Source organism: Liolophura sinensis, chromosome 7 (genome assembly GCF_032854445.1).
Source record: "Liolophura sinensis isolate JHLJ2023 chromosome 7, CUHK_Ljap_v2, whole genome shotgun sequence".
Lineage (NCBI taxonomy): Eukaryota > Metazoa > Mollusca > Polyplacophora > Chitonida > Chitonidae > Liolophura > Liolophura sinensis.
The window spans coordinates 8,594,854-8,616,326 of record NC_088301.1 but is presented as its reverse complement, the minus strand read 5'-3'; the positions used below and the strand labels follow the sequence as shown (position 1 = coordinate 8,616,326).

General features: G+C 39.5%; 1 protein-coding gene across 1 annotated transcript; it reads left to right on the top strand.

Moving 5' to 3' along the window:
* Nucleotides 1-16,537: 16,537 nt before the first annotated feature.
* On the top strand, nucleotides 16,538-20,441 carry LOC135471809 (growth arrest and DNA damage-inducible protein GADD45 alpha-like). The gene is made up of 6 exons (XM_064751161.1): nucleotides 16,538-16,658; nucleotides 18,184-18,294; nucleotides 18,780-18,903; nucleotides 19,178-19,279; nucleotides 19,578-19,721; nucleotides 19,975-20,441. Exons 1-5 carry the CDS (start codon nucleotides 16,612-16,614, stop codon nucleotides 19,683-19,685), a joined length of 492 nt encoding a protein of 163 aa, XP_064607231.1. The 5' UTR covers nucleotides 16,538-16,611; the 3' UTR covers nucleotides 19,686-19,721; nucleotides 19,975-20,441.
* The last annotated feature ends 1,032 nt before the right edge of the window (nucleotides 20,442-21,473 follow it).

The following is a 21,473-nucleotide window of genomic DNA, read 5'->3' as shown; positions in this document are numbered from 1 at the left end:
TGCAGATCTAACTGCGTCATTAGATTTATCGGGCACAAGACGACTGACGTTGGTTTACCTAGGATTTTGATCGCTTCCTCTAGACTCACGAATCAACTTAAGTACCTGGATATATACCACATCGATAGGAGACTACATACTACATGTAGTAGACATAGACTTTTCAGGTTCTGATCGATGCATTAATGTCACTCATTTATTCACTGAAAGTTTGATCCATTTTCTGTTTCATTTATTTATTTATTGATTTATTGATTTATTGCATTTAATTTTACGCTGTGTTCAAAAATATTTTGCTTATACGACGGTAGCCAGCACGTTGCTGGCAGACCTTCGCACGTAAGAGAGGATTCACAGTTTGGAAACAGAACTTGTCTTACTAACGCAATGACTAAACTTTAGCACTTCGAGATATACTAAAAACCAAATTTTTGTGACGTTCACTATGGTGTATTATCTGAAACAAAAGACAACCGATGTAACGTAAAATAAGGTATTTGTGATGAAATATGACACGTTTTCTGACAGTGACACCTAAAGTGTTCCAAGCTAAATAAATAGTGATAGTTTCAGAAGAAGCTTTATCTTTCACTAAATCATTGCACACACTCAAGAATAAAGATGTCGGTTTCTTAAAGTGAACCTCTTGTTATATACAACTTGAACAAACGCCTATAGAGTTTCATACTCTGTTTGTGTAAACGCATCGCTTATACACATGAAACTTAAATTTATCAGCCGCTACAATATACGAGCTCAAACACTTAATTTGCTTTATTGCAAGATTGTATGGTACCATGTATACTAAAAGAGGCGTTTGGCTTTGAATAATGGATGCTGTCTTGTCGTGTGCCACAAATGGCCCTGCTCCGCCTGTCTTGTCACTAATTGACCGCCAGATACATGTATATATGGTTCAACCATTGTGTTGTCACGCGTCTCTATACGACGCCAAACCTGCTGTCACACGATCAGTTTGAAATACATGAGTGTGTGTGTGCTGACAGCGGATTGGATGGTGCTTGTGGGAAAATGACGCTATAGGAATGTTACGGACGGCATGACAAGGTTCAAACACTGGTTGTTCCATCGCCCCGAGACGGGGCTCTGCACTTCACGATCACACCTGTCTCTTTTTGCTGGCCATCACCTGCCCGGTGCCCGAAATAAGATGACCCCTACCAAAACTTTAACAACGCGACCTGTGGAGACAGACACAAGGGAGAAAGCGTCGGCTTATCAATGCTGTTTCTCCTGTAGTTGTCGCGAGACATTTGAACGCTACAGTGACCTCTCTGTGGGCGCTCCGGACTTAATGAATTAGTGCTATGTGATACGCTCAAAGAAACAGACGCGTGTAGCTTGTCTCAAGTGTTTTTTGACTTTCAAATCGGCACCTCTTTCCATCGAATATTTGTGTGTTTTCCAAGTTACTTTAATAGATACGGCACATTTCAAATACAACGTTTTAATTTTCCTGATGTATGTAGTAAATTTGTCAACTTGCTACGAGTACTTCTCAACACCATATCAAATTTAATAGTGTAGCAACTACTTCTAGTGTCCAAGCACGCTTTAATTCGGAGGCAAACCTTGGAAACGATTGCATGGATCGCGCATGTGTAATACATAGGCCCGTGATACTTGCAAAGTTCCAGAAACCTTGTGTTTCATTAATTATAGTTTGATGCAAAATATGCACGAGTACCGTAACATCGGAAAACGCAAAACTCATTTGACTCGTTATGATGGCAATATAAAGTGTCAAAAAACACGACTTGATTTCGGTACACTACTTGATTAGTGCTAAAACTTGCATGTGTGCACGATATAAAACAAAAATAAAAGCAAGTAGATTTTTTTGGAAATTATCAATAAATGACTGCCATATTTGTAACCAAGACGAGTTGACCTGTCACGTGGGTCATTGTACTACAGTGTGTTGCTACCGCATATGATTAACATTTCATATGTGTGTGGGTCAAACAGGGCTATAATAAAAAAGAAATTTTTGTGGTTTTATACTTTTACAATTAATGTGGCCAGTAGGGCCAGTAGAGAACACCAGGTGTATATGCTTTGAAAAAAAAAAACCCCAGGTAATGATGAGTGTCTCGTGAGCCCTAATCCCAGCCCTGGTAATCCGTCTGTGCGTTTTTTGGTCATGAGGACAAGATGTAGTCAAGGATTATACGGTAGACACAGGCTGCTACCGCTGGTGACTTCTTCTGACGTTGCCTCAATGGCCTGCTCGGTTAGAGTTTAAGTTTTGCGTCATGTCTGGCAAAAGAAAAGATATCTCCCATATATCCTTCTTTGTAGGCGATTTGTAGATTTTTACAATAAATGACTTGTCCAGATAATGGTGACCAGGGGCATGTCGTGGACGAAGGCAAGCTACTTGGGTAAAGTACGAGTTCTTCACGGGATGTCAGACGAACATGGGCGAAAAACCTAAATAGATGCGGAACCGAACAGCGAACTTAATCACGAAGATATTGAACCCCTGTGAATACAGGTGAAATCGCGTCGGCCGATGAAAAACGTAAAGAAACTGGCATGTGCAGACAGGACGAAAGTAATTGTTATGCAATTCAAATTCAAAAAAATTCAAAATATTACCTTTATCAATGTTATTGAGCCCTTTAGCTAATTTGTGTATGTATACCATATCATATTATTCCAAGGTGTAAAACAGCACGTATAGAGTACATATACTTATACTGACTTTTACAAGTATTTGTATGGATAGACATACAAAAAAAAACTAACTGTGAAAATTAGCTACGACGATGTTGCTGTTGTTAGAGATGACATTTCTTTGGTTTTTAATCGCGACATAGGTTTCCCCCGAGCTCTGCCCGGTTACCTCCCACCATAATGCTGGCCGCTGTCGTGTCAGTGAAATATTCCTGAGTACAGCGTAAAACACCAATCAAACAAATAAATAAATTTAATTGCAACGTGCAATTTGAAATGGGCATGCCTCGCTTCTTGTGACAGTGAACATCAGTCATTTTTTCGTTGTTTTCTTATTAAATGCTCATTTGACAAAGCTTTGCAAGCTGCACCTTTCGCACGGTTGTTGGCATTATTATAATATAAGCATCACAGGACAAGACAGCACCTGGCTAAAACATATTTCAATCGAAAACAGGATTCGCAAACTTTCGAAAAACTATGATACTTTATTTTTTTAAATTTCACCGAATAACACGTAGAACAAAATGCCAAAGTTGCACAAATTGCTGGTGTGAATCGAGGCAGACATATTCAGAATTTTATCCAATCAAACACGTTGTTTTCACATTGCGCGGCCTAAGCTGTGACGTAGCCTTTACCCATTCACTCTATGAAGTGACATATGGTAACACAGAACTACTGCATAAGACATCATTTTGAGATCGTTCACAACGATTCAGTTACGTATAGCCGTGAGGCCATTTCACACAGTGTTGTGGGACAGACCCGTAACACATACGGATCACCACAGACGTAAACTTTGTCGATTAACAAGCCGTGTAATATTCAACGACGTTATCACAAATTACGTCAGACAGTAGAATAGCGCCCCGGATCAAACCGCATTCATATCCCTGGTAGACCTTAGGCCTACTTGCACACACTGTTCAACTTATACAAATAGGCTACGTCTTTTGTGGTTCATTTTATCGTTTAGTCAGCAGTTTCTAAATAACAAATATCAGAGTCAGTGAAAAATTCATCAGGGATCAAAATGGGAACAATAAGACGGCATCTCATCGGACAATGCTTAAAATTAAATACATGTAAATCTTATGATATAATTTCTGTCATTTAAGTTCACGAGAATTGCGGAATCTCAATTTTGATTTTTTGTCTTTCTTGCATACAAGGGATCCTGCTTCCTTCCACAAAACACAGTAAAATTATTCTGAAACGCCGTTTTCAAGCCGAGGTGCTTTCTCTGACGTCCGCGATAACCAGGTCAGCACTGTTCTCATCTTAGAAGCCACCACAACAAAACAGAAGCATCAAAACCAGCGACAGTCGAATGGCTATATCAGCCTCAGCGGTGCTTAGACTGATTTCCATTTGTTTCAGGATTAAACATGAATCTGGTTATACAACAATCATATTTTAATTTTGTAAACAACTTTTTTTTTAAATTTTGTTACTGCCGGTTTAAGACAATTTGAATGGTAGTCTTTTCAGTGGATATAAACATTAGTCAGGTGCTGTTGTTCACTTTAAGTATAGACCAAGAAAAAATGGTGCGTGGGCTGCGACCGCAAGCTGCAAAGTATACATAGGCATTTCAAAAATGCACGCCACTATATTAAGAATAGAAAGAACGTTATCCCCAACGAGAAAAACAACAGTTACAACATTCTTCCGTGTACTGTTGATTGCAGCCAGTAACAAGGTCATATTTAACATGTCATTCTTTAGAAAAAGTGTCTTTACCCCCCACCCCCACCCCCACCCCTAGCCCGCACCGCTTTTGGCAGAAAATCATGTCTAGCAAGCATTAGATGGCCCCATTAGGCATGACGTTAAAAGGTATAAATGTGTACCGTGCATGTGTAGGCCCGTATATGTCACCAAACAGGCACCAGAATGAATTATACGGCCACAGATTTATTAATTGGATTTATCTGATCGGTGTTTTACGTCGTACTCAAGAATATTTCAATAATTCGATGGTGGCCAACATTATGGTGGGAGGAAACGGGGCACAGCCCGGGGGGAACACACGACAATACACAGGTTGCTGGGAGACCTTCTCACGTACGGTCGGAATATAGCCACAGATCATTTATTTGTGTATAAAACACAAGAGACACTATGTTGACATCATAGTTCAGAGCTTCTCTTGACCTGCGTTGTTTTCCCACTAAGCATCGACATTTAGAAAGGCATCTGCTTATAGACTGTGTATTTATGTAAGATAGACAGCACTGAAAAGGAGACGTAAGATAACCTTGTGAATTGAAATACTTCCTGCTTTAGACCTTCTCACTTCCGGATTTCTGTTCTCATAACTATACAAGCTTGTCCTCAGCCTGATAGGTTTAACATTGGCTTGGAACACAATGGATGAGGAAGTTAGTGGCAGTAAAATCAAGACTTACAAATGTTCTCTTCCTGGATTAATGTGATATGATCTGCGTGAGAGTGGAGGATAACCAGCTAATGAAAATACATGGTCACTTTTTCGTTGCATTAAATCGTTATCGACTTGCATGCACCGATTTGAGTGATGCAATAAAGGGTGTGTAACGTTTACAACACTGGAACATATGTATAACTTTTCCCGAACTGAAATAGCTTCAGTAAAGTATCTGTTCAGCTTTTACCGGATTTCAGCCCCTACAGATAGCTTATTTATACATCGTGCCAAACCTAATGGTGGATATCGATTTAACTTTGTTGAACGTGTTACCTAGTATACTTTGCAAGAATTTCAAAGCATTTTGGGGGCCTCCGTGGCCTAGTGGTTCGAGTGCTAGCCCAGCACAATGACGCAGGAGCGATCCCTGTGAGTTCAAGTTTAGCTCATGCTGTAAGATGTGTTAGGGTTGATTAAGTATAAGTATTCTTTATTTGCATGCATGAGGTGTCATATCTGGTGCCGCCTGCAAAAGAGTCAGAGGCGATAACTTAAACACATGTAGGTGCGGAATTATTCCTGTAGTAACGTCACATTTTGACAAAGCTCGGCAATGACAAGCAACTTCACCACTGAACTCATTGTTCGTGCTTGGCAACTTTGTGACAATAAGTGGTTCGATGCCGATCTTGTGGCTGTGCTGTCTAAATTTCGTTGAGACCGATGGTTTATCCCTGGTATTCCGATTTCCTGATATATAGAGAACCTTTCGCCACCTAGCTATACTTCTATTTTTTTTTTTATACAAGAAGAGGTATCGAAGCAGCGAAGTATAGTGAACTTAGCCTCGCTAGCTCCCTTTGCATGTATTATATGAGGTCGCGACAGCGAGGTAGCGAGAGAACGAGGTGTGGCAAGGTAACGAGGCGAATGGTTCCCAATATCGGCTTTCTTGTAAAACTGACCTTTGCATACAGAAAAAAATCCACGAGTATGGCGTTGAACAACAGTCAAATAAATAAATAAATGAATAAATGAATAAATAAACTACTATACACAGAAACGAATACACTCGTGATATTACCCTAAAGCCGTCAACCTATAGTAGTCATACCTATATATGTCATCAACCTGTCATCATGTAGTCATGGGACTTTACGCTTTCTTCCATTTTCCACCTAAACACTTAAATCTGAAAGGCTGTTGATTTTCTTCATAATTGCCACACTCATTCATTATTGATGTAACCATAGTATTTCACCAAATAAATGCGTGTTTTAACAAAGCGCTGTCTGTTGATAACTTTTTTTAAATTCGCATTTGATTTTGAGTTGTGCTCATCTGAAAGCCAGAATGAAAGGATTAAGTGAGCAACTGGCTATAAAATGATTCCCATCCTAAAGGCCATATAACAAGCTAGATTTTTTCTGAATAGTTTTTTTTTTCTTTGCGAATAAGCTTTTGGGTGTTTGGGCTATCAAAGAACAATCTGTAAACCTTGCAAAACATCTGAGTGAATAAATTATTCTTAAATTAGACGGTGCGTATAAGACTGCTCAATAGAGTAACTCATCACTGACAAATTGGCAGCCCGCATTTGCATAGCTCTGATGCGCCCACGGCAGATGGAATCTGGTCTAACTGGCTCAGCAAATTGCCAGAGGCCTAGGTTCAGTGTAATACATCTTAATAGCTTCCTTGTTTATCCAAAAATAACTTCCTGGTCAATTTAAATTTGTAGGTAAAAGAAAAACCCGTCGAAATCATTACCATGCGCATAAATGAAGCATTTCTTCACAATGATACCATGGAGGGAATTTCTGTTCCTCACAAGTTCATTTAAATGAAACGCATTCTTTTTTTCTAATTTAGTCGGTGATTAGACGAGCGATTTTAATTGACGTTCGTGGAAAACAAAAATATGTCTTGTTTGCACTTAGATAACACCAAAGTTTAGTTACACCTCTGTATTAATTCATCCATCTACGAAAGACAACTCAGTGTTGAATCTTTGTATGTAATGCGTGAGGCCTAAATATTCATTTGCAATCACATCCACTTATACATGTATTGATGGATATACACATAAAACAAGAACAGAGGCAAATTATTCACTGTATAATGTACAGGCATCCACTAAAAACACTTATGTAAGAATCTTACTTTCTTGCAAAATGTGTAGGTATGTTTGTATATGTATGTTTGTATGCTTCGGGTTTATGTCGTACTTAACAACGTTTAGGTCATATGACGACAAGAAGCCATCATATATAGGTGTTTGTGCATATACTATATCTTCTTGTGTCTGCACGGTGGGTAAAAGACGACAAGGGAGTTCTTTACATTGAATTAGGATGAATAATTGTGTGAATAAATGGATTTTTATTCAAAGGAATGACCTGTATGCACAGTTTTAAGGCTTGTGTTGAAATCATTGCAGTGACTATTTGCCAATCCACGCGGGAAGTTCGATTCCAACTCCCGATACATGTTTCATTTACGACTTTAAAAGTCAACATTTTTCAGGTATACATGGCGACGGTTTCCCCTGGGGTCTGTGCGCCTATAACACTGAGAAGGGGGAATTGTTCTTGCATGAGTACACGGCGTTAAACACCTCTCATTCAATCAATGACATAAATGATTTACACCCTCCACTCTTTACCACTGCAATTGTGTTAAATATGTCAGCATAAACTATATCAGACTTCACCTATCTTCATGCCCTAGCTGCATGCATTGATACACTCAAATTCGTTGATTAAGTTAAGATTATATCGGCTGATTAGGTTCATTCACGAATGAACTTTAAATCCTCTTCTTATTTCAATAATCATAGAATAAAGCCTCATTCGAGACCCTTGCATGTACATAGTACACATACATGATTTAGGATTCAGGAGTCATCTTCTTGGTAACATATGATATGTGGAATGTTTGTTATTTCAACAGATGCCATTAATGTTAAAGCTAAATACATGGTTATAATGTACGGATATTGCACTCTGTGGGACGGGCTATGAGGAATCGAGAGAACTATCACTTGTCGAGAGCTGACAACTCTTCATATGTCATCCCACAACATACACCATATGTTTTATTATACCGAAAAAGCAGTGTATCTTTTCGGGGTTGTGTTTAAATCGCCGGATTTGTACGTCGTAAACGGAGCTATTATCGTAAACCTTTGTTTACTTTACGTACTAGCAGACGTCGGAAATCTAAGAAAGGGAGATAACTGTCGTAAAATCATCTCACGTGATAGTTGCATATGAGCACGAGATCGTTGGTTGGGATATTTCCTCGCGAACGTGAGATATTACTTTGAGAGCATGACGTTGCATTCTTTGGGCGTGTGATCGTTGTACATCATGTTTTGCAGAATATCATGTGGCCGTCTCTCGACCAATGGAAACAAAGAGTAACGCTAATAATGTGCCTTATTGGTATAGGCGAATTTCTGGAATGGTGTTTCCGTCACGCTGTATGCCCGACAGAATGCTGTACACGTGTAGGTTGGTCACGTATTGTTTCGCGGTACCGTAAGTGCTTGAGTCATTTTCACATGCATGCATCGACCGTTTTTTGATCTATTTCACCACTGGCTTGTTGTCGTACAAAAATGCTGTTGACAATTATTTTTCAAAGGTAACACCTCTGCTGTTTGGCATGGTTACTGTTTTGACACAATGCGGTGGTGTATTTGTAAGCAAATATACATGTAAGTGTCACCTGCTACTTAGCTTTTCCCACGTTAAATGAGGGTTAAGAGCAAAAGCATTTCCGATTTAGTCATTGGAGATAACTCAAGCCACGCACTGTCACGCGTGAGTACCTGGATACTTGGTCTTGAATCACCGATCACGCTTGTCCAAATAAGGAAGTTGAACTCAATTCCTCGTACCACGAAATCGGAAATAAATACTATATACACAGTGTGGCTGATTTATGAAGGCGTATATATCATGTAAATATACTAAATTGTTGCTGCATGAACAGACTGGGTTTCACAATATAGGCTAAATATGAAGTTCCATTCAGTTTTTATCTCCTTCAAATTAGGGAATTTGTTACCACATGCACGACTAGTTACATTTGTCGGCATGATGAGACGTAAGTCTGAGATACATACACACACATATAGATAGATAGATAGATAGATAGATAGATAGATAGATAGACACAAGGGTATCTAGAACTATCATTTCAAATAAACTACCATTGTACTGTCGCTTCAAATTTTATACTTCTCCACACACACGCACTGAATGACCCCAAATTCAGTTCCAAAGATAAACCGACAGTAACAATTCTACTCAACCCTCACCCGGCATGCAAACATGCGCGCGATGCCCCTGATACCTTCACCTTCTGCTTGAACCCAGTCATGCACTAAGCCATTCTTCAATGTGAAATCATGAAATCAAGTGTTTTGATGATTATTTACAAACACTTCCTCAAGCATTCCAATCGCGGTATCATTGAATTCCCGGCATTCTTATTCGCACAGTCAACCAAAACAACCAAAACATGAACTTCCGTATTTTGTGTGTTTAATTTGGGAGAGTTAGGCCCAGCGAAAAAGATAGACCACGTCCGAGTCAAGCTTGTTTGGTTAAGCAAATGTCAACTAGGTACGATTGTAAATTCTTAAATCTTACAAGCGCTCTGAGCACATCTATATCACTGGGTAATAAGCGCTATGTAGGGTATAAGGTCAATGTGTACGAGTGCATGAAGTGTAAGGGACGATGAATCAATATTACCTCCCGTTTTTAATGCTTTTGTCAACATAACCGATTTAATAAATTCCATTTCCATTACACCAAATTACACCAGTTCATCAAAGTTATGCTCAAAACAATAAGATTCTCGTGAAATTCTTATCTTTAAAGAATTTAATTTAATAAAGGGAAACAAACGTTATTTGGTTATTTGTTTATTTGAGATATTCCGTCGATTTGAAAAGTGTTTTCTTGTAGCACTGTTATTGCCATTATATGATGCTGCCTCACTCAAATGACGTGCCAAAGACATCAGGTATAATGGTCATACAAGCACATAAATTAGGCAGATCAATACAGAAAATATCAGAATAATTAATTCAAAAGTTGTAGACTTGAACCTACTATAGGGATTGAACCCGGTTCTCTTGCTTACATATACGTGCCTTCTTTCCTGGGGCAGACGGATGTTATTTTTTTCACTGTGCTGGATCAGAACATAATATCACACGACAGTCTGTCTGTTAGCGTTAAAATCATTATGTCTAAACGTACCTCCGAAAAGGTGCTTACTTTGATATATTTACTTATTTCGTTGGAGTTTTACACCGGAGTCAAGAATGTTTCACTTCGTCGACGGCAATCGGCGTTGTGATAATAGGAAAGTGGACAGAGCCCGGATGAAACCCAAGACCGTCGCACGAATATGACCGGAGAGGAAGCCAATATAAGCGGGAGTTGAACTCACAGTGACGGATTAATTGGTGCAAGGCTTCCATCTTATTGTTCGGCGCTATCACGCGATTACTTTCTAAGCCAGCAGTAAAGCTAAGTTCATATTCCCGACGGTGGTAATGTATTATACAATACATGTATGTACATCATTGATAAATGATTACAAGCAGTTTTTAATAATTCTCATTTCTCAGTAGTACAGCTGTGCACCACATACACTGCCAAGGCCATTTCACCCAATGAAAACGCCGGAGTTGCGCGGCTGTTACCCATTTAGACGCGTTACATTCACGGGAATTCCCCTAACAGTTCTGGCCCGGATGCTGCTCTGACCCGTGTGTCAGGACACTCATGGCATACACATTGAGCGTGTACCTTATCGTTTATCGAGGACGGCTCCTACAACCTGAGCTGCAATAAATGTCTAATTCATATGAATCGTGCAGCAGATTCAGGTAGCCACGTATATGTATATATCAACAATTGGTATTCCGAGCAATATCCCGTTGTAAATTTACTTCCTGGTGACTGAATCTTAGCACAACAGTTCGGGTGAACGCTCAAAAATTCAGGGAAACTCTAAGAACGCTAAGGTTAAGAAGTTGATCAGATATTTACCAGGAACATGATGTATTCCGGTTCAGAAGTAGTGATACTTTTAATGTTGTGTTGTTGTGGAGAATTACTATGTATTGTGGTGTGCATTATGTAGAGAAACTGAACATCTTCGTGCATGAAATTATCATTCGTCTGCGCTCAGTTAGAATTAAGAATAACACCGGAAAGTTCTGTCATGTCTGCTCGATCTTATGATGGAAACGTACTTGCCATAAATTCTACCGCTGTTAGACATAAAGTTTGCCACCTCACCCCCATGCTGACCTCTCTGTTGCTGTTGAGTCCTTGTCGGCTATACTTAGCCTAAGTGTCAATCAGATTTTATTTAATAAATATATTTATGTTGATGCTTTTATTTATGTTGCATTCTATATAGGTCCGTATGTAGAGAAGCACGTGGAGACGGGTTTCACGAAGCGCAGTATAGGCTAAGAAAGTCCTTATGTACCATGACCACGTGTTATTGTGGAGATATAAAGCGCACCTAAGTTAATCGCTACCTAACAATAAGTATGTTTCATGAAACTGAGCCCCACAATGTGTAGTCCTTGTCAAGAAGATAAAAAAGGTAAAGATGATTATGTGAAACATGTGTCATCATCTTGAAATGTAATATGTAAGGTAATGTAAATGGAATATTTTCCCGCCTAAACACGTCAGTTTCAAGCTATGTGAAAACATATTCTCAGTGCGCTACAGTGCTTATGAACTAAATCTTTACTTAACGAGCATAACGATGCAAAAAGTATACCGTAGTACATAGAATAAGAACGAAAGAGTATATCGCTCTGGTGCACGCGTTACAAGGGCAATGTTCCCTCGTTTTAGCGATGAATGTACACCTGTGGAAACTGATTAAAGCTGTAGGGAATTATTCATGTGGGATCCACAGATTTCCGTCACATTAAATCATTCCTGGAGTCGCCATGTAAACTTACGTATGTATGTATGTATGTATACAGCTGTTGTAACAGAATAGGGGAGTTTCAGGTTCGAACTCTTGCATGTCTTTTGTGCTACATGTACCACTTTCTGTGCGCAGTTTTATATCTTATATTGACCGGTTCTGGTTTTAAAATGCTCTACCACGTGACCTGTCAGAAATCCTAGGCAACTGTATACATTTTTGGTTACATTTACTAAGACATGGCGATCTGAAAAAAGTCCAACGATATGTTATTTTTATAGTTGATGAAGGACGATGAAAACGGAGAAGCTGCACATTTCTGAACTTGAACCTGGGTTATTTGTACCTCCGGAATAAGGCGAAACAAGTGATCGTTAAATTAATGTCAACAAATATTGTCTAATGTTTTTGACCTGTAGGACCTTTAGCGACAAAAAGGTTTAATTCCAAACTGTCGTATTGTCACACTGACCACGTGTGTATTTCTGTACATCTTATACAGGAGTATTTATAAAGGAAATGTCAGAGATAGTTCCCTTCTGCGTGTGGGGCCATGTAGGTCTATAGGTGAATGGGTGTTGTGGTATTTAGGGCAACTATAACAATACGATGACCTAAATGTAGTGACCACTGATCAGAACTTGACCAGCTTGTACAACACATGCCGCGTTTGATCTAGCTTACTACCAATCGATTCGAGCCACGTGCTTCGAGAGCGAGGAGGTCAAACGGTGCTCAACATGCTCTGGTCAGTCAGCCTTATCTATGGACTGATTGGTTTTCCATTTTCTTTGACTGCGTGGGTATCATGACCATAAGAAAACAACAAACTATACAAAAAAGTAAGCATATGCATCCTTTATGCCCCTTTTCTCATGTTCGTTTACCCATATAATCGGCAGTTTTGACAGTCTATATACATTTGCCTACATATCTGTGACAGAGCCCAAGTATTCAGGCCTATCCATGACAACACAATACAAAATGATCCACAAGCATACAGATTCTTTTCTGTTACAGTGCACCGTAAAATGACTTACAAAGTAAGTTATTGTTATGATTGTGAACAAAAACATATTAAGATGCATGTGTTTTCAAACATCACCAAAGAATACATAGATTGTGATATATTAGTCCACAACTGTAGCAACTCAATCTGGCCTGGATTTCAGATCAGGACTCAATCCCAGGTCGGGTCATACCAAAAACATTGAGAATAGTACGTTTCTGTTGCATATCTCGCTCGGTGCTCTGGGCTGTGTGGCGGGGCACTTTGGCGGCATGGATTCGCTCCGCTAGGGGCAAGAAGGCACATTATACATACACTGTCTGTGAACAATCCGTAAACAAAAGTTGACGCAAGTGCTGTTCATTTCACTTTCCGTTATGCCACCCACAAATAAAGAATGCTAAACAATATAACATGCTATTTACGACCCTCCTGAAAAACAGCAACATTACAAATTATGGTCACCTAGCCAACGATCACAACTGAAAAGAAAACGATCGATCGCTCTAAGAAAAAAACAAGCCTTGTAAATTCAGCACGGTTAAATTCAGTCAAAACTAAACGATGCGGATAAGTCTTTTTCTGACACTGAACTCTTCTTCGATCTTGTTAAATGTGGTCATGATGCGTATGTATAGTTTATACATATATATTCAACAAGTACATTTCGTTCCACATTAACATGTCACCACGATTATGTGGGCGTCACAAAACATAGAATTCTACGAACTGGTGCTACAGGTATCGCACTTTGCCGTGACATGATGGATATAAATGTAGTAATCCAATGAATGTATATCAGAGATGGTTTAATTGTTTTCTAAAAGACTAATAACTAAAAACAATAATCCTCAGTATGATAGCCTGCATGTCTTTGCAATTCGACGCTATTCGGTTTATTTATTTATTTATTTATTTATTTGATTGGTGTTTTACGTCGTACTCAAGAATATTTCACTTATACGACGGCGGCCAGCATTATGGTGGGTGGAAACCGGGCATAGCCCTGGGAAAACCCACGACCATCCGCAGGTTGCTGTCAGACCTTCTCACTTACGGCCGGAGAGGAAGCCAGCATGAGCTGGACTTGAACTCACAGCGACCGCATTGGTGAGAGACTCATGGGTCATTACGCTGCGCTTGCGAGCTAACCAGCTAAGCCACTGAAGCCCCCTATTCGGTTTATTTGCGGCCTTTCCATCCTCGGCTCTCCTATCTAGCATGCGTGAATCACTCGTTATAATTGCTCATAGTTTTCTCAGAACTCATACTGCTTTGCAAATCTACTTACTGACCATTGTTAATTGCCGATTCACGTTCTGAATCCTTAATTGCCTCTAATTTCAGCTTATTTAACTTAAAATATTTACATATTGCGTTATTGTGCTTAGTTTATTGGAATATGAGAGGAAGACTTGTGTTATTGGCAACTTTTTTCATATACTAACGCCTCGGTAAGGATTCAAAGACCGTAATCACGCTGAGATTAAAATGGTGACAGCTAGAGCCCAGCTATGCCTTTGTCATCGTGTAAAGTGTGAGGGATGCGTGGGGAGCTAAACGTTTGCAGTCATGAGCTGTGCTCAGCTTTGTCTTTGATGAAACAAACTGAAACTAAGCAGATCACGATGAAACACCGAGAGTGAAGAGTGGGGGGTGGGGTGGGAGGGTGGGGGTGGGAGGGTGAGTAGAACTTCACATTTGGGAAACCACTAAATATGAACACTTAGATAAGCTGTTTCACCGTTACTATATAATGTAAGCATAGGCCCCACTCCGTTTAGCGCATCGTTTGTTCCGAAACACAATACAAGCCATATATTTAATCTTATCGAACACTCTTAATATCCTTCCTTCAAAGTCATGCTGAAGTTTGACCCCACCCCGACAACATCTAATGACATCCCCTCCCTGGTGTCCACTGTGTACTACAACGGTCAACCCTTCTCCTCCCACAAGTAAACATGCATCTACGTGCAGGTCTGTCGGAAAAGCAGTCAGTAGCGTTGTATATTCCTGTATATACCGACATATGTTGCAGCATACATTACTACAGTTAAACGGGCAACACGTAACACGAAATAAATCAAATGACAAAGCTAATCGAGGCCTAAGGGTGTCTGAAAATCACTGAAACATGACAAAAAACAAATAGAGGCCAATCCTGGAGATTTATTTGCGCAGAAGCTTGCAGCGATTGGACAAAGCATGTTTGTTTGTTTTTTTTTGTTTTTTTTTTACTTTTTCAGTCTCAAACGTTTTTTTTTTTTTTTGTCGTGAAGTACAAAAAACAAAAATCGTTTCAGAATGACGTGACCTCATGTGTTTTATGAATATTCACATATCGGTGGTTTATGCCTGCACTTCGTGTTTTCTCCACACATAAAATTCATAGATATGGTGTTAAACACTAAGCAAATAAAATAAATAAATTTATTCATTTATTTGTGTGATTGCTGTTTTACACTGTACAAAGACTGTTTCGCTTACACGACGGCGGCCAGCATTATTGTAGGAGGAAACCAGGGGAAACCCACGACCATCCTCAGGAAAATAAATAAATAACATGTAACTAGTGGACTACATACCACGCGTCACACTTATTGTGCCAGGTCGAATCACGCATCCCGCATGTATGCCTACGTTGCGCTAGTCACGATGGTTAAACGCCGAATACAACTTAACTCAGTCGCTAACCTTTTTTTCCGGTGCCTGTAATCATATAAATCACCGTTGTGTTTTTACACACCCCTAAATCGCGTCAATCCTCCTTAATTCGAAAATCTGGTTTGTCCTGCTTTTTTCCGAACTATACTTCCTAGGTTCATATATATAGGATTAAAAAAGCTACATAACAGAAACATGTGTTTTTAAAGTGCGTAAAATATAAACGAAGCGGATTATAATATGAATTCGGCGTCAAAATGTATTCGAGACAGCGACCAGATGTAATTTACAAGTTAATCTACGTTCCGTGCACGCTGTGGGTGGTTTTGAGATAGATAATGTCCGATACTTTGTGTGGGCCAAAAATAACAGCCCCCACTCTTGCATGAGTCTATTTTCGTCAACGGAAATATTGGCATCTGCATCAGGACAACTGGGCACGTGTTGCAGAAGCAAATCGTCAACAACAAGCAATGTCCACATGCGGGCTTAATTTTCACACCAACACGACGGTTACATCTTATAATTTCCCCGGCGGTTAGATATACAAGCCATTTCAAAGCCTTTTCACTCAGTCATAACATAAAATCTCAACCGCGGCATGATATCAAACTGGCAGATGGGGCTGTGCTTGCAGGATCAGACTTGTTGACGCGTGTTCATGAATATTAAAGAAACCCTCGCGCCGTCAGCCAATCAAATAGCGGCAGACAGACCTGACCTATTTAGACGCTCAAAAGCCGGTTACTGTGGGATTTAACGTTAGTTATACGTTTGCAGTATCACTGAGGCCACGAGAAAACTGTTCATTCTCCAGGCGCGCCTCTTCGTGGATATTTCTCACGGTGTTTGGAGAACCATGACTTTCCCTGATACCGAAGACGTTGTCCAGAGCTGCTTTGAAATGTAAGTAAATTTAAATATTTATATACATTGCATTTTTCTCATCTTGTATGTACTTCATCTATCCTAATGCATGGCAACCTGTATAAACAGTTGACGTTCTGAATAGGCAGTGATGTGCGACTTTGTCTTCATCTTTCGTGATTTCGAAATTTGTCATTTGATGTCGCATGCGCTAGCCATGATCACTCATTTTAGCCATATTTTCATAGATTCATATACAGGTACGTTGTTGAGCACCGTTCATACAGTCAAAATAACGGAAAACACTACAGCAAGAAATGCCAGCTGTGTAGGCCTAAATCCAATTAAGGCAACTGCCAAAAGCTGATAAGTTTACCCAGATGTCATGACCACGCCTGTACATAACTGTGTATGTATATACACCGTGTTGGTATCCAGGGTCTGATATGCAATACATACCGCCGGTAAATATTGGTTTCCACTCACTGACCCCCGAGCCGGTATTTCACAACTGCTCGTAACACAGTTAAGCTGAGCCAGCGCTTATGAGCAGGTCACGTGACGCATTACGAGGGTATCGAGGGGAATACCAGGCAAACATGTAGGACTACTCAGAAATCAGATGGTGTTTTCTAAACCGCTGTGTGAAATTTCACGAGCCAATCATTAACCACAACTAAGAACTTTCCCATTCCATACGATATTTACTGTGGGGTTTCCAAAATCTAGAATATGATTGAATCCGGCCGCCATTATATTTTGGAAAAAAAGTTACGTGACTAAACCGGCATACTTAACAGCTTATTTATGTATGAGTTTCCACAATGCCATAACCGCCCCACACAATACATGCATGTATTTAGGTATGAGTTTCCACAATGCCATAACCGTCCCACACAATACATGCTTATATTTAGGTATGAGTTTCCACAATGCCATAACCGCCCCACACAATACGTGCTTATATTTATGTATGAGTTTCCACAATGCCATAACCGCCCCACACAATACATGCATGTGTTTATGTATGGGTTTCCATAATGCCATAACCGTCCCACACAACACATGCATGTATATATGTATGAGTTTCCGTAATGCCATAACCGCCCCACACAATACATGCATGTGTTTATGTATGGGTTTCCACAATGCCATAACCGTCCCACACAATACATGCATGTATTTATGTATGAGTTTCCACAATGCTATAACCATCCGACACAACACATGCATGTATATATGTATGAGTTTCCGTAATGCCATAACCATCCGACACAACACATGCATGTATATATGTATGGGTTTCCATAATGCCATAACCGCGACAAACAACACATACATGTATTTATGTTCATTAAAATACACGGACAATGTATATAAACAAGTTGTGTGTTTTCATATTCATGCAACAGTACAGTTTCTGCTGGTTTATTTTATTTTATTTAGTTTTTTTATGAATGTAACTTTTTATTTTAACATCTGTTTACGTGTTGCGCTATACTTTGCCAAAGCATCCCGTGGTTACAGTGATATAACCTTAAGTGTTTTGTTTGTCTCCCTGCAGGGGTAAGCCAGATGTCAGTGTTAACTCTGCCCTAAGGACGACCTTGAATCAAGCCAGGGCTGAGGGTCGAATGACGCAAGGGGCTTACGAGTGTGCCAAACTTTTAGAATTGTAAGTTTCATACTGACATGTGTCTTTCCGTATTTTTCTTTATCCGGATTGTATATTAGTAATCTCAAGTGCAAAAGTTAAACTTCTAAGACTTATTGTCTGAACTAAAAGAAATCCAATGCACTATATTCATTTAATTGGCGATACTGCAATTTAAGTTTGTATATATGAGGCATTTAGGTCCGTGCGTAATATAGGAAGCTCATTGATGTTAAAGTTTTAACATTACTTCAGCGATTATGAATTTTTGTGATTCTTAGCGTAAAATAAAATGGGCAGATCTAAATTGATTTAAAATTCAAATTCAGACAGAGGATGAAAAGCGTTGACCTCGAATTGGATAAGCCGATGCTGGAGCATCCCCAATGGCTATGCTTTGTTTACCCCAATCCTGGGCCCTGAAGCTTGTAAGAAATGCCTGTTTGTTGTCTGTCCCGCGATGTAGCTAATGTTTGCTATTCTGCTTTTCTCGTTGTTTTTACCAGGGACCCAGACGGCGTGATGCTATGTCTTTTACCAGTGGTAACGAATCCTCAGGATGTCACTGTCGTCATACAACACACCCTGATGGAGGCTTTCTGCTGGGAACACGACATCCCTTTACTTAAGGTACGAACACATGATCATATAAAAAGCGGCATGGAATCCCAAATACTGACCGTAAAGTTTGCATGGTAGAAGTACGTCTATAACGGTGCAGTCACGGTGTCTTCAAATATCAAAATTAGCGACTTTATTGGTATTTAAATTGCAATAATCACAAATGCAGAGGATAAAATTCAGGTGTGATATAGTTAAAGTGCAGAGGACCTGACTTCGTATATTCAAATTTGGCGTTATGTTTGATGGAAATTATCACTGCAAACATTTCCTTTATTCATAGGTATCTTCGCCTAAGAACATGGTTGAACTGTTCCCTGAAGAAGCCAGTGGTGCAGACAAAAGCAGTTTGACGTCACGTGCAATCAACTGTGTTCTCATTCAGGTATGTATCAAGTGTTTAAAAATGAACAGTTATATTATTTATGAATAGATTCCTTCCAAATGAACTTTATACATTTCTCGCGTAGAATGTGGACTATATGACACGACCTCAAGTTTCAAAATATGGATATATTCAAAGTGGCCTAATATGTCAAAGCAGTTTTATTAAAGTGGCAAATTAAAGTTTATCTTATTTCTGCTACAGTTAAGTATGACTTGTGTTATTCACACATAGGAAACTGTAAATACCTGGGTGTTCTCGACCACAAAGGTGTTAACATTGTTCTCTTTGTTAACAGTCTCCACAGAATGGACTCAGCGGTGCTGACAAAGCGGTCTGTGCGTTTTACAACAAGGCTTTGTCCAGCAACGTTTTGTCATGGCCCGTCATCAACCTTCAAATCTGATGGACAAGTCAATGAAACTGTTAAAAATCCAAAAAAGTAAGTAATCTCTGTTTGCAGCATTATTGCCTTTCTGATTTGTCTGATAAAATGGGATATTGATTTTGATAACATGTGGATGAAAAACTTAAAAGAGAAAACAGAAACAAAACAACATCTGCTCGAGAACGCATCTCACTCAATGAGTGGCTATAATAAGAAAACTATATTCAATGAAAGAAGTTCAGGTATTATGTTTTTTGGCAGTTTATATCGATCATCCACTAATTTAATTTTGTTTCGTTTGTTTCAGACGGTTTTCGTGGAAGAAAAAAAAATCCATAGCGCGAATTGTTCCAGGAAGAAACTGATCTGCGCTGTAGAATCCTGGGATGTTTCGCGGGAGACACGTTGGTTACTTCGGGACATCGTGGTGACCCAAGCTGAACTTTCGCCTCGTTTTAACCTCGACAACCTATAACCTAGGGCAAATTCTAGTGAAAATAGGCGACTTCCTCGGAGAGCGGATCCTGTTGGAATCTGTATACGCTTCCAGGAAGCTGAGCCCCAGATACGGCTGCATGGAAGTCGTTTTCCTGGTTACACGCGCAGCGAAAAGGCTTCTCGGAAGAGAAACGTTGCATGCAGGAAGCATGAGTGATTTGTTGAAGCTGTTGTATTTTCCAGAGTTGTTCAAGCCAAGAGCCCAGTGTTTGGAATCCAGATTACGACTTGTCTCCGGGTGACTTGGGTTACAAACACTTCATAAGGGCATACGCAAGAGGAATTGTATTGCAAAGAATGATACCGTATTGTATCATTTGCTGTGAAAGAAAATCAAAAATGAAAAAAAAAACAACAAAAAACAAACAAAACAAAAACAAACATACACAAAAGCCATTCAAAAAACATTCACTTGTGGACATGAGGCTTAATCTACTGAATATCATGTTCATGCCAATGATGGAATTCAACCATAAACTGTGTTGTGAATCAAACGAAGATCTCTGTCGCAGAAAGTCAGGTAATTAGTGAATCTGTTGATTAACCATTAACCGTTAATAAATCTTATAATGATCACATCGCCCTAGGAATATATGTACTTACTGCAGCCTACAACTAGATGTGACTCACTATGATTTGAATTTGAATAGTTTAAATAATTTTTTTTTTAATAAAGACTGAATAGTGTTAATCTGAAATAAAAATTCCCTTGGTGCTATTAAATATGTAGCTTTTCATAATTGTCGTATAATTTCAGTACCACTTAAGATATACCACACAATGCTTAAAATATGTACAAGTACTTATGCATTCTTTATATGGTTCTGTTTTTACAGATCGCCTTAAAACTGCCTGTCCGCTTTCCACCAGATGTTACACAACCAGGTCAAGCATCGTTCACGAACTGTACGTGTGCTTAATGGGAACTTGGACTCTCACATAATGAATGTTCAAATTTATGGACCGCCTTGCAGACAACATTCTTTAGGTGATCGACCAGAATGGGCCGGTTCAGATTATGGCTGGTTATTGCATCGTGTGTGTGCCTCAGCTCCAGAGAGTGGCAGTAATATACTAACCCTTGGTATACTAAGACCTGACGGACAAAAAATGGGGCCGACTGACATATTTTACAAAGCGGTCCTTCTCTGTGTGATTCTTTATCAAGCGTGTCACATGGCGTACTCAAACATGGCCTAGCAATCCGCCCCTGGACCTGTGGTCATGAACTGACCCCTGTATCCAGGTACTGACAGGCTTAAACTGCTTGAAACACCGCCCCCCCCCCCCCACCACACACAGCTAGTT